The 14,446-nt window shown below is 40.7% G+C and overlaps 1 protein-coding gene across 3 annotated transcripts in view; it reads left to right on the top strand.

The window, feature by feature from the left end:
- LOC121881564 (neuronal PAS domain-containing protein 3) overlaps positions 1–14,446 on the top strand; it is a 367,402-nt gene that overhangs the window by 109,104 nt on the left and 243,852 nt on the right. For all 3 annotated transcript variants that reach the window (XM_042389431.1, XM_042389430.1, XM_042389429.1), the window contains one exon: positions 10,967–11,065. In XM_042389431.1, coding sequence (XP_042245365.1) covers positions 10,967–11,065 — 99 coding nt within the window. The remainder of the gene's footprint in view (positions 1–10,966; positions 11,066–14,446) is intronic.

Here is a 14,446-nt window from a genome sequence, read left to right as displayed (position 1 = left end):
TGTGTGTGTGTGTGTGTGTGTCACCTCCTGTAGACCTTATTTACTTTAAGACTTAACAGGAGGGATGGAGGGAGGAGGGAGGGATGACAGCGATGGAGAGAAAAGTGTCAACGGACAGAAGAAACGTGTAACGAGGAAGAAGAGGCCGCGTTGTCGTTGATTTACAGTCAGAGTGACAGGAAGTGGTGTCTTTTAGAAAATAAGAGCATCTTACCTCTTTGCTCAGAAATTAGGATCAAAGGTTCGTCTTTTATTCATTCCCTTTTATCTTTATCAGGCTAACTCTGCTGCTTTCAGGATTTATTTTATCATTTTGATTCATAAATTAGAACAGAAATGTTGCTCCTGCTTTGCGTCTGTCTGTCTGTCAGACTCCTGTTGAATGAGATCTGAAGTGCAGCACAGGATCGAGCTTTTTTCCTGCGTCGTTGTTAAAACAAAAAAAAAAAAAAAAAAAAAGAGAGATGCTGAAGCTTCGCCCTTCATCACACTTAGCGTTGCGACTGCGCCGCTCTCTAATGGAACTTCATCCATTTCAAATGACAGAATCCATTACGGCCGCATGCAGCGCTCTGCAGCGCAAGAGTTGCATGCACTGGATTTATTCTTGTTATTTGCTGATAATGTGTGCAAAATAAACTCAGCCACATGTTTTTTTTTTTTTTCACAGCTGATGAACGAGCAGCGGACAAACAAATACAATTAAAAAAAGAAACAGTTAAAAGGAAGAATTCTTTCAAGAAAGTGTGTAGATGTACAAAAAGTCTTTTAGTTGGTTGTGTTTAACTACATGTTTTTTAAGCTGATAATATATTTTTTTCATGATGTTTTCAAAGAAGAAAAACAAGGTTTTCACAATTTACTTAAACTTATTAGTACTTTTTTAGACAAATGGTCACTAATCTCACAACATGATATATGTACTGTTGGCAAAAAATGATTAAATTCAGCCGATATCATCAAGTGATCAAAAAATATATTTAAAATCTGATCCTCCAGGTACAGAAAATCAAAGTAGTCACAAAAAAAGTTCTAGAAATAAAAAAAAAAGTTGTACAAAATGTTTTTATTTTTATTTTCTGGGTGATTTTTCCGCACTTACATATCTTAAAAAAGCATTTTCTAATGTTGCCAGTAGTTTGGATTGTAACGTATGTTGTGTTTCTGTCAAACATTTGGTAAATAATGTTGTTTGGAAGGTAAACTGTTGTAATCAGCTGCTAAATTGATCATGTGGCTGATAGATATTGATCGCTCAGCGAGTAAATTATGTTCTGATGGTAAACTGGAGGCAGAAAACTTTTTCAGCTGGTTTGTTTGTACAGTAAACTGTGTTGTTTAGATGCAGAAGTGAGTAGTTTGTGTGTTAAACTGAGTTGTTACTGTAGTTAGTGTGTGTGTGTGTGCATCACCAGGGGTTCAGTGTACACACTGTACACCTGTGAGTGTGTACCCGCCTGTGTAATGTACAGTGTTCATACAGTACGTGTGTGTTTGAGTGTTAAACATAATAAAGAAAGAGATTAAATATTAGTTGTTTTAGTCTCAGCTGTCATTTATTTCCCTTCTGCAGTACAAACTTCTGCTCACTGATCCTTTATGTAAGCAAGAGATTAAAAAATCAGTCATGTTCACCAACACACAGACTGATGAGCTTTAAGAGACAGTTAAAACATTGTGTTTCACTGACAACAGAGAGGCTGATACGTATAAGGACTCTTCTTCTTCTCTTCTGCTTAACATGAGAGATCTCCTAGAACTAAATCTAACTGTAACCCTAAACTCTATCTTCTACTTTTCACTTGCTTTCCAGAAATATCCCAGATTTCTAAAACAATGCTCTCACTTTCCAAAATTATTCTTGTTTGCCAAAATATCTTCAATTTCCTAAATGTTCTCACTTAAAGCTGAAGTAGGCAGTTATCCCTCTCTGTCCTAAACACAGACATCTGCACGCGCTTCATACGCACACACAACACTACAGTTACTGCACTCACACACTTACACACACACAACACAACTGTTACTGCACTCACACACACACACAACACAACAGTTACTGCACTCACACACACACACACAACACAACAGTTACTGCACTCACACACACACACAACACAACTGTTACTGCACTAACACACACACACAACACTACAGTTACTGCACTCACACACAACACTACAGTTACTGCACTCACACACACACAACACAACTGTTACTGCACTCACACACACACACACACACACACACAACACAACTGTTACTGCACTCACACACACACACACACAGCACAACTGTTACTGCACTCACACACACACACAACACTACAGTTACTGCACTCACACACACACACAACACTACAGTTACTGCACTCTCACACACACACTACAGTTACTGCACTCACACACACAACACTACAGTTACTGCACACACACAACACTAGTTACTGCACACAGACACACACACAACACTACAGTTACTGCACTCACACACACACACAACACTAGTTACTGCACACACACACACACACACACACACAACACTACAGTTACTGCACTCACACACACACACAACACTAGTTACTGCACACACACACACACACACACAACACTACAGTTACTGCACTCACTCACACACACAACACTACAGTTACTGCACTCACACACACACACAACACTACAGTTACTGCACTCTCACACACACACTACAGTTACTGCACTCACACACACAACACTACAGTTACTGCACACACACAAAACTAGTTACTGCACACAGACACACACACAACACTAGTTACTGCACACACACACACACAACACTACAGTTACTGCACTCACACACACACACACACAACACTACAGTTACTGCACTCACTCACACACACACACACTAGTTACTGCACTCACACACACACACACTACAGTTACTGCACTCACACACACAAACACAACACTACAGTTACTGCACTCACACACACACACACTACAGTTACTGCACTCACACACACACACACAACACTACAGTTACTGCACTCACTCACACACACACACACACTAGTTACTGCACTCACACACACACACACTACAGTTACTGCACTCACACACACACACACTACAGTTACTGCACTCACACACACAAACACAACACTACAGTTACTGCACTCACACACAACACTACAGTTACTGCACTCACACACACACACAACACTACAGTTACTGCACTCACACACACACACACAGCACTACAGTTACTGCACTCACACACACACACACAACACTACAGTTACTGCACTCACACACACACACACTACAGTTACTGCACTCACACACACACACACAACACTACAGTTACTGCACTCACACACACACACACAGCACTACAGTTACTGCACTCACTCACACACACACACACACACTAGTTACTGCACTCACACACACACACACACACTAGTTACTGCACTCACTCACACACACACACACACACACTAGTTACTGCACTCACACACACACACTACAGTTACTGCACTCACACACACACACACACAACACTACAGTTACTGCACTCACACACACACACACACAACACAACAGTTACTGCACACACACACAAACACACACAACTTCCTCTCAATGCACAACAACCTTTAGTAAACAATAAACAGTAAACAGGACTTGGACATGTTTGTAGTCCGCCATCTCCCTGTTTGAATTCAAGTGGTATCGCATTTCACTTCCTCTCGCTGCGGCGTTGTTGATAAGATTATGTGTTGTTTCCTCTGCACTACAGACAATAGTCTGTATGAAATTAAATGATTGGATGGATTTCTTTTCTTCTTATTGTCAAGGTATTTGATTTATTGATTGCTGTCTGGATGTAAAGAGAATTTCAACAAAAAAATGCTTCTAAAGTAAATTGCTTACTGCAGCTTTAATGACGTTGTCCTCAGTTTCTAAAAGATATCCTCACTTTACAAAATGTCCTCAAATTCCATAAAAACATCCTGACTTTCCAAAAAAATTTAATCAATCTCCAAAATGTACTCACCTTCCAAAAATGTCTTCACCTTCTAAAATTGTCCTCAATTTCCCAAAATGTCCTTTATATTCCAAAAACTCCTCACGGTTAAAAAAATGTCTTCGCTTCTCATAAACATCTGCTCCTCATTTTCTAACATTGTCCTCATTATGTAAAAAAAAAAAGTCGTCTGTCTCGAGATCTAAAGCTCAATCTGTCCTCACAAAGATAGAAAGAAAAGACGACACACACACTTTAACTCAGTCTGAAACACTTGTTTTTTCTGAAGGGATTTAGTTTCAGAGTTAAACCTCCTCTAGCTTTACTGCTGCACTGAAGCAAGACTGACTGGCTAAACCTGGACCAAAACATCCTGACTGGCTGGGGACTAACTCTGTGTGTGTGTGTGTGTGTGTGTGTGTGTGTGTGTGTGTGTGTGTGTGTGTGTGTGTATGTATACCACAGGGTGTATATTTGACCCTAGAAGTGTTTGAACATCCTCATAACAAACGCAGGGGTTAATGCTAGTACACAAGGGGCCCAGGAGTGTGTGCACATGTTTCTGTGCATGTGTGTGCGTTCCTGTGTGCGTGTGTGCTGTTGTTTATGTGTGTGTGTGTGTGTGTGTGTGTGTGGCGTCGGCGCTGCGCTCTAAACTGACACATTTTCAATCACATGGTTTATTCCGGGGAAATCGTTGAAAAAGAGGGAAAAAGGGCAAATTTCTGCAGCTCTGTGGGCTACAATAGGACAAGCCAGGATTAGTTTTTCACTTTGTGCGTGTATATGTGTGTGTGTACGCACAAGTGTGTGTGTGTGTGTGTGTGTATTCTCAGACAATGCCCTGGTAGCCAATTTGTAATATATAGTCGGCCTTGAAAAATGGCCCAGATCTCCTCTTCGCTGTCTGCAATTTAGCTCTGCCGGCGCCCGGCAATACCCATTGTACTGCCTCCCACCACTGCCATTTTGGCCTGATGGAGTGTGTGTTTGTACCTTGTGTATGTGTGTGTGTGTGTGTGTGTGTGTGTGTGTGTGTGTGTGTGTGTGTGTTTGTTTACTTGCTTATGTGCATCTCAGTGTGCATTTACCCATGAGTCTGTCTTTGTGTGTGTGCGTGTCGGCGTGCACGACCGAGTGACTGTGTTTATACTCAGGTTATTGAATTTCTGCTTGTGCGCCCGAGTGTTTGAGTGTGTTTGTGTGTGTGTGTGTGTGTGTGTGTGTGTGCAGTTGACTGTTTATTTAATGTGTGTGTAGTTGATTTTCCGTGTGTTTTGATGCAGTGCAGTTACTCGTCCACTTTCCAAAATGACAGCAAGACACCTGAAGGCATCAATCTGGAACAAATAGTTAGAGCAAAAGAGAGAGAATGGAGGGATTAGGAGGAGGAGGAGGAGGGAGGTGGAGGAGGAAGAAGAAGAAGAAAAAGAAGGAAAGGATGAAGGAGGAATTTAAGGATGTGACAAAAAGGGAGGAGAGATGAAGTGAAACGAAAAGACAGAGAGAAAGAAAGATGGAGATGCAGAAAAAAGGAGGGATGGAGGGAGAGACTGAGGCAAAGAAAAGGAAGGAAGGGTTGAAGGGGGGGAGAGTTTAAGGAGGAATTCAGGGAGAAATATGTGAAGTAGAGAGGATAGGTAGATAGATAGATGGAGGGATGGATAAAGATGTAAAGAGAGGAAAAGTGATTGAAAATGCCAGGAGAGAGAGAGGGATTGAGTTGTAAAAAAAAGAATGATGAAGGAAGGAGAACTTATGTGAAAGAAAGAATAAAGGAGTAAGATCTAAAGAGGGATGAATAGAGAGAGGGAAAGAGGAGGTAAAGAAGAGGAAGCGAGGGATTAAAGTGTAAAGACAGGAAATGGAAGGAAGACGGAGGTAAACAAAAGCGAAGAAAAGATGGAGGGAGTGTTTAAAGGAAAGGAAGGATGTGAAGAATAGCAGGAGAGAGAGGGGAGGGATGGCGGCAAAGAAGAAAAGGAAGGGATGGAGGAAAGAGTGAGGGATGAAGATGTCAAAAGTGAAAGGAAAAGAGTGAAAGACGAAGGAATGATTTAATGATGTGAGACAGAAGGAGAGAAAGATGAGTGTCGAAAGAGGAAAAGAAGATGAAGGAAGGGAAAGAAGAGAAGACAGAAAAAAAAAGATGGAGAGAATCAGCAGTGGAGCGATGGAGAGTAAAACGAGGGAGAAAGAAAGAAGCAATTTGATCAGCGGCCTTGTAAACCTCTCTCTCTCTCTCTCTCTCTCTCTCTCTCTCTCTCTCTCCCTCTCTCTCTCTCTCTCTCTCTCTCTCTCTCTCTCTGCAGATAGAGATCATTTCACCAAAGGTCTCTGTTCTGTTAATAGGAGACACAGCGGAGCGGAGAGGTCAGCTGTGTGTGTGTGTGTGTGTGTGTGTGTGTGTGTGTCTGACCAATGAAAAACCGTCTCGGGGTAAAAAAAAAAAAGAAACACACAACAGTTAAACTTCACTCTTCACTGTCTACTGAAATAATAGAAACTGCTGCTGGTGGGGTTTCTGCTTGGTTTTTGGTTGTAGTTGGATTATTAGTGATGTCATAACATCAGTGATGTCATAACGGCACTGATGCATCTTGGGTAGAACAGGAAAATAAGATGTTGTAGTTTTAACGAGCAGTTAAAGTCATTTTCTCTTTTTTAATTAAAGAAACGTTTGGATGCATTTCCTTATTCGAGACGATGTGAAGATGTGTCCAAATGTTACTAGATATATAATATTATTATTATTTTATCATTATTATCATTGTTATTATTAATTGTAGTAGTAGTAGATATAGATTTGCACTCTAAAATGAAAAATTTGACAAATTTCAAGGCACCAACAGTTGAATTTATAGGGAAATTATGCAATTTTTTCAACCTGGGGTTTATTCTCATCATAGTTTCCATTCTGAATATGGATCATATTAACTTTACACTCATATAATTCTCCTAAAATATTATGTTAACAATGTATGTTCAGCTGAAAAACAGGTGGACTACTATCATAAATAGTATCAAGATTGATGAAATGAAACATGAACTGGAGTTAATTTACTTACTTATTGTGTATTTATGATCTCGTTTACTGTTCGATTATGATGCAGGAAGTACTTCAAAACTCTAACAATCCACCTGTGTGTCTCACATGATCTGAAAGTTGATATAATCACAGTTGATATAACGTCTCTCTGTCTCCTGAAACCTGCTTTATGTTGGTTGTATAATCACTTAAGTACACAGACAGTCAGTGATGCAACAAACCTGCTTCTCTTCCTGCTCACTTTTTTATCTTTTTTATTGTTTTGTTCTTTTACTCCCCCTCTCTCTCTCTCTCTCTCTCTCTCTCCGACAGCAGCCGTATGTTTCCTAGTCATGCATCAAGAGATCAAATCTAAAAGTAATACAATCTCTGGACTTACATCTCGGTGGTTTAATTTGAAAAAACCAACTCTCTCTGCCTTCTCCCGAAGCTTTAAAAGTGAAATAAGTTATGCCGGCGGTGCCCTCGCTTCACCCTCTGACAAGAACAATAGCGGCCGGCTCGCCTCAGAAAACTGTGTTTTACAATAATACTCGTCCACAAAGCAAGACCGACAATGTCAATGGTTTTATGGTGCGCTACAGTGCAGCTAATGTTCTCCTGCAAGCCAGCATCGCTTCACTGCCTCCCTCCCTCCCTCCTCCTCCCTGTCTCTCTCCATGTCTCTCGCCCTCTTTCCGCCTCTTTTTTTTTTTTTTTTTTGTTCCCCCCCCCCCCCCCCCTTCTTCTTCTTCTCTCTTTTATTCTCCTCGGCTCTCCCTCGCTCCCTCTCTCTCTCTCTCTCCGTATGAAAAATCCATTCCGGCATGGGTTTTGACAGCCTGTCTTTGGTGGGTGTGTAAAATTCAAATAATTCACTGTGCATAGACAGTCACTTTGGGGCTGCTTTGTATTTTGTATTTGACTCCGTGTCACTTTGCCTGCCTGTCGAGTCCCAGTCGGCAGCGTTTAGCTTTTCCTCAAAAAAAAAAAAAAAAAAAAACGAACTCAAACTGGAGGTTTATTTATTTTTTTTGAATATTTCTGAATGCAGGAGCTGTTTTTAGTGGAGCGGCTGCAGTGGCAGGTACATCTCGAAGAATTCACCAGACACTTTTTACCAGCCGGCGAGAGATTTGAGTTTGAGGCGTTCTGATAAATAAATAGAAGAGTTTTTATTCATAGAGCAGGACGGGACAGAAAGAAATTAAATTGTTTTGTCTCAGTGTCTCATCGAATGCGAGGAGTTTAACTTCAGTGTGGGTTTCAAAAGCAGAGAAGTTGAATTTTATAACCTTAACATACATTTTCCCCCCTGAAGTTTTATCTTATTTAATTTACTGTATGTTCTGTATCAGCTTGTTCCATCAAACCTAAAGCTGGATTAACAACCGCCCAGAGAGAAGGCACCGATGTCACTATGTGGCAATAAAATTCATTGTAAATACGTTTGGTGATGCACAACTAAAGCACATTATAAACCGTACCAGTGTCCTTGCTATTAGTTCCCCAACTACAAATCATAGACAGTATATTAGACAATCAATAAGCTCTTGAAACTTGTTTGAGTTATACATGAAAGTCTGTTTCCAGGTGTTGGGGGGAATACTCTCCTGCAAACGAGGGAGACCTCAAAAATCATCAGAATTGTTAAAAAAACCATTATAAATCTTTCTCTCTAATCCTCTTCAAAGTATTCTCCTTAGGATGTGACACACTTGTCCCGGCGCTTCCTGGAAACATTTCCTGTAGTCATCTTTTGTCACCGTCTCCAGAGTCTCTCCTGCGATTGTTCCTGGATTTCTTCCACGGTGGCAGATCTTTTCTCTCTTTCACTCTCGATTTTTAGTTTCACCGAGCTGGAGGCGTACTGTACGCTACCGAGCAGCTAATCTGATAAATACACCGCACTCCTCTGCTATCAATGGCTGCCGGGGGTTTATGGTTCCCCTGTCATATGTGGAAAAAGTTGTATAAATAGTCATATAATCCTAAATCTACAGCCGAACTGTTGCTGGTCGATTTGCATTGTGGGTAATGTATATAATACAGATGTTAATGATCACTGATGTTTTACTCAATTCATGTCAAGTCAGGTTTATTTATATGGTGCCAAATCACAACAGAAGTTATCACAGAGCAGTTTTCACATAGAGTCTGACACATCCTCATAATGAAACGACAGTATAGGTCTAAAAAAACAACCTATAGTTACGTTTACGCCACTCAGAACGACCCTTTAGCTAGGATTATAATATGCGGCTTTCCAAAACTGATGTTTTATGGTGTGACAATGCTGCTTAAACACAAACGCCACTTGTTAGGTTGAGGGAAAGATCACGGTTTGGGTTAAAATAATCACTTGAAATGTAGTTTATATTACCTTAAAGTTACGCAACCTTTGTTTTCATGGCAACAGTAAAAACCACAGAGTTACAGTCTTTAAAAAAAATGTCCAGACTTTTTTTAGACAGTCATCTAACTGTCCAACCAACATGCCAATCATCTTATCAGTTCACCTCATATTGACTGCGTTACTTCTCCGCCTCATGATCACTACGGCCGCTAGATGTCGGCCTGAATTTTAGACCTGTACTGTCGTTTTTCTTGGACGACTGTAATCCAGGAAGAGATGCGTTCAAACCAACAGGTTTGCAACCCATGCTGCATGGGTTGCATGCAATGCTGCTGTGATGTCAAGTGTTCATATTTTGTGATAAATGTGCTGATGCAAAACATGTGATATGATATGAAAATGTTCTTTAGGTGGCTCCAGCATTTGTACTGAATCTTGTGAACCAGTCTTTAGATCAGGGGTGTCAAACTCAAATACACAGCGGGCCAACATTGATTAAAAAAAAAATCTTCCTCCAGATATAAATAAAACCAGCCTTTTACAGCAGCCTCACTTTGTGATATGACTTTTTTGAACAGTCTGTTGTGAAACCAAACTTCTTTTCATCTCCTCGACTTTCTGGCGCCTTTGAGTCACGTCCAGGTCTTTGTACTTGTCGTGGTGTTTCGTTTCATAGTGTCGTCTAACGGTTATATCCACGTTGGCTCCACATACAAGACAAACAGGTCTGTCTTTAGATATGTAAACAGATATTCTGCCTCCCACCTGTCCACAAAGCTCCTGTTTTTCTTTTCACCATTTTTGGGAGGGGTAGCACTATGACTACTGTCAACAGAGGAGAGGGTGTTTATGGGTCCTGTCCTGATTGACGCACCAAAACACCAGCAGAGCATTCTGGGATTTGTGGTATTAGCGGTACATGCGCTGTATAATACCGGCGGGCCAGCTCTAGTAGTCATTTGGTATATCAACTTGCCTTCAAACCAAAAAAATTCCCACCAAATGGAAAATCTTCTTCATGCCTTGTTGCCTCAGTTTATACACATTTCCACAAAACTCAGCCTGACACGTTTTATATCTTTGGGATCTCACTTTAAATTTACAATAAAGTTCAGAGGATTTGCTGCACAACGTGAGTTTGTACTGACTGCTTGTTTAAATCAAAGAAAGCTGCTGATTGAGGTTTCATTCAGTGTTCGTGTTCTCACAGTAGTTTTTAAGGGTTTTATTTTGTCCACTGAGATAGAAATGCCCAACATCCTTTCCCACATGAATCTGTACCTGAACTATCATTATTAATTACTGCCTGTCTAAATATATTTTTCAGGATTTTGCAATGAATCATTTGGTGTTTTTGCTGTGTATGATTCTTACTTTCTTGTTTTGTTTTTATTCTTTTTCCTCCTGCTTTCTTGCCTTCTTCTTCTTCTTCATAATTTTTTCCCCCTCCCGTCTCTTTCGTTTCCTCTCTCTCCTCCTCCTCTCTTCTTCTTCTCCTGCTCGTTGTGTCTTATCGCTGTCGTTTTTAAAGAACCTCTTCACATTTTTTTTGTGTGTGTGTTTCACAGTGACCCCTACTGGGAGCGGCCGGCTAATGCAGGCAGCTGTGCCGCCGCCCGGCCCAAGACCCTTCACCTGGCCGGCCAGCAGCATACCTCCTCACCATGGTAACGTTTGTGTGCGCTCCTAGTAGCAGTAGCAGTAGCAGTAGTACTAGTAGCGGTGTGTCTAGTAGTGTATGTGTGTACTTTTGAATGTGAGTAGATGGATTGCTCAACTTTGTTGTCTTACTCTTAATCTATTTTAATGAAGGAAATATGTGTAGAGAGTCGTGTTTCTCAGTCTTTCAGGGTTTTACAAGGTTTACGTGGCAGCTTATCAGGAAATGTTGGTGTTTTGTCTTGTTGTCCTTGTGAATGTCCATGATGATTATGTGTAAAACTCTCTGCGAGTTTCTTTCTTCTTGTTTGTGTGTGTGTGTGTGGACTCATATTGCAGTCTGGGTTGCAGCTTTTGTAAGATGTTGCCACAAAATCTCATTGTTCCTCTTCAGTCCATCATCCCTCCCTCTTCTTGTCATGCATCTCTCTCTCTCTCTCTCCTCCTTCCCTCCTTTCAGAGGTCTTTGTCGGTGAATAGAGAGAAAAAGGGATTTGACACCAGGAAGGGAACTGAGGCCTGATACATTGTGTGTGTGTGTGTGTGTGTGTGTGTGTGCACATGCATGCGTGTGTGTGTGTGTGTGTGTGTGTGTGTGTGTGTGTGTGGTGGATTACTGTACTGGAGAATAAAGGAGGGATTTGTGTCGGAGTCAGGCGGAGAGCTGAGAAGAGAAGGCAGTTAATAGCTCATTATAGGACGAGCTTAACACCATGTAGGCCTGTATACAAATACACACACACACACACACACACACACACACACACACACACACACACACACACACACACATTTTCTGAGTGTTAAGGCCTTTTCACACACTCTCTGATCTACCGCAGATGTCGTGTTGCGACTGTGTTTTATTTTGACCCAGTTAAATTTCATTAAAGATGTGAGATTCGGACCAATAAAACATATATTTCATAAATATATACATTCATTAACATATCTAGCTAGAGATTATGTGATGTGTCCACAATAAATCTGCTGTCCAAGCAGCTGTTTGAATCCGTCTGAATGCATAAACCATCAGTCAGCACGGTTTCGATGGTTTGCAAAAGACTTCTAGACTTGGTTAAAAGTGGGTTAAATTCCACTGGAAACTTTAAAAATGTCAGCATTCAAATCATTATATCATCATTAGATATATCATTAAAATGCAGTTTTAGGGTCAAATGTATTCGAGACCTAAAAACAAGAGTTTTCAAGCATTTATGCAGCAAGAAAGCAAAAGAAACTGCTACAGGTTTCACTTTCTTTCTGTAATCTATAAATCTTTTTCAATGCATTTGTGTAAAAATGTTCTTCTCAGATCCAAAAATGATAAATTAGTTGCAGACAGAGAAACTCTGAACGAAAACAAAACCCTGAAGTATAAACAGCAACATGTTTTCAGGTTTGTTTGACACATTTTTTTCAGATTTAATCTGATAATAAATGTTTTCTTTAATGGTTCATTTAGCTTAAAAACACATACAGGAACATTTTAGTTTCCTTAGTTTATTGAGGTTTTTACATTTTTTTTCATTTTACATTATTTTTGTTAATTATATCACATAATAACATTAGAAAGTCCCACGAAAACACTGTACTGTGTATTATATCAATGAATAATTATAATTATCATTATGATGCTTCACAAATAAAGTAATGGATACTACATTAAAGTCTCAGCTTTAACTTGAGTCGTTTTGCATCAGCTCAGGAAGAACCGTGTGCGACTTAAAGCGTTTTTAACACAGCGGCCTGAAGTTTAGAAGTGTTTGTTCGGCAGCTGTGTGTCGTTTCACCCGTTAGTTCGGCACAAAGACCTCGGAGCGGCTCAGAGTCGACGGAGAGTTGATTGAGGTGGAGTCGTCTGTCAATACGAGGAGCAAAGAGGTGACCGCGCAAGTACAGAAGGTAATAATGAGGCCGGAAGAGAAGCACAAATCTATCAGAGAGAGAGAGATATCAACAGCTGGGCACGTCTGACCAGGAGAGCAGGAGATTGGAAAAATATCAATAAGGAAGGAAGGAAGGACGTGACGGAGGGAGAGAGAGAGTCCAGGAGAGTGTAAAGAAAAGTAAAGTGTGTGTAGGTTTCCCTGTGTGTGTGTGTGTGTGTGTGTGTGTCTGTATGTGTCTCTCTTACTTTTAGTGGTGTGTGTGTGTGTGTGTGTATTTGGTTAAGTGTGTGTTTGTGTGTCTAGAAGGTGAAATTGAGATAAATGGTGGAGGAGCTGGGTGGCCACAGAGGCCCCTGATATACACTCTACCTGTCTACTCTGCTTACAGCTCCGTGTGTGTGTGTGTGTGTGTGTGTGTGTGTGTGTGTAGAACATACAGTACATGTGGTGTCTTTGCATTTCCATCATAGTATTTGTGTTTAGTTTAATTATGTATGTGTGTTTCTCCCTGCATGCACATTTCTGCCTGACTGGGATTACCTGTGATATATATATATATATATATATATATATATGTGTATATATATTTTTGAGTGTGTATGTGTGTGTGTGTGTGTGTGTGTGTGTGTGTGTGTGTGTGTGTTGCTCTTGATGTGTGTTTAAAAGTGTGTGTAAGTGTGTTTGTGGCGACGACAGAGTGGTTGTAAACGAAAAGAGACAGATGTACCAGGGAGAGCTCGCCCACTGCAGCACTCTAACACACACACACACACACACACACACACACACACACACACACACACACACACACACACACACATAAACACACACATATAAACACACACACACACACACACACACATATAAACACACACACACACACACACACACACACACACACACACACACATATAAACACACACACATAAACACACACACACACATATAACACACACACACACATATAAACACACACACATATAAACACACACACACACACCAGGGAGCTGCTGTTATTCAAATCGGACCTGAGCGAGGCTGAACAGAGAGAGAGAGAGAGAGAGAGAGAGAGAGAGAGAGAGAGAGAGAGAGAGAGAGAGAGAGAGAGAGAGAGAAGAAGAGGAAACAAAGTGTGAATGAAGAAAGAAAAAGAAGGTGAAAAAAAGATGAAAAATGAAGGAAACAGGAAAAGGAAAGAAGATGTGGACGTTTTGCGTCCTTTCTCCGTTTCCTCCCTCTTTTCTCCACATCCTCCTTTCCTCTCGTTTTTCCTCTGTTCGTTGTCTCTCTCTCTGTCGTTTCTTTTCTAGATTACTTCCCTTTCTTTCATCTCGTTTCCTTTTCTCCTACAGTTCTCCTTCCTTTTTTGTTTCCTTCCTCCCTCGACACAAACTTTTCACCTCCATGTCTTCCTCACAAAGAGGTGAAAAAAGGAGGGGGGGGGGGGGGGTCGCTTTCCTCTTTCCTTCCTTCATTTATTCCCTCTATCTTTATATATTT

Source organism: Thunnus maccoyii, chromosome 16 (assembly GCF_910596095.1).
Source record: "Thunnus maccoyii chromosome 16, fThuMac1.1, whole genome shotgun sequence".
NCBI classification, from domain to species: Eukaryota; Metazoa; Chordata; class Actinopteri; order Scombriformes; family Scombridae; genus Thunnus; species Thunnus maccoyii.
This window is presented reverse-complemented; position numbering and strand designations above follow the sequence as displayed.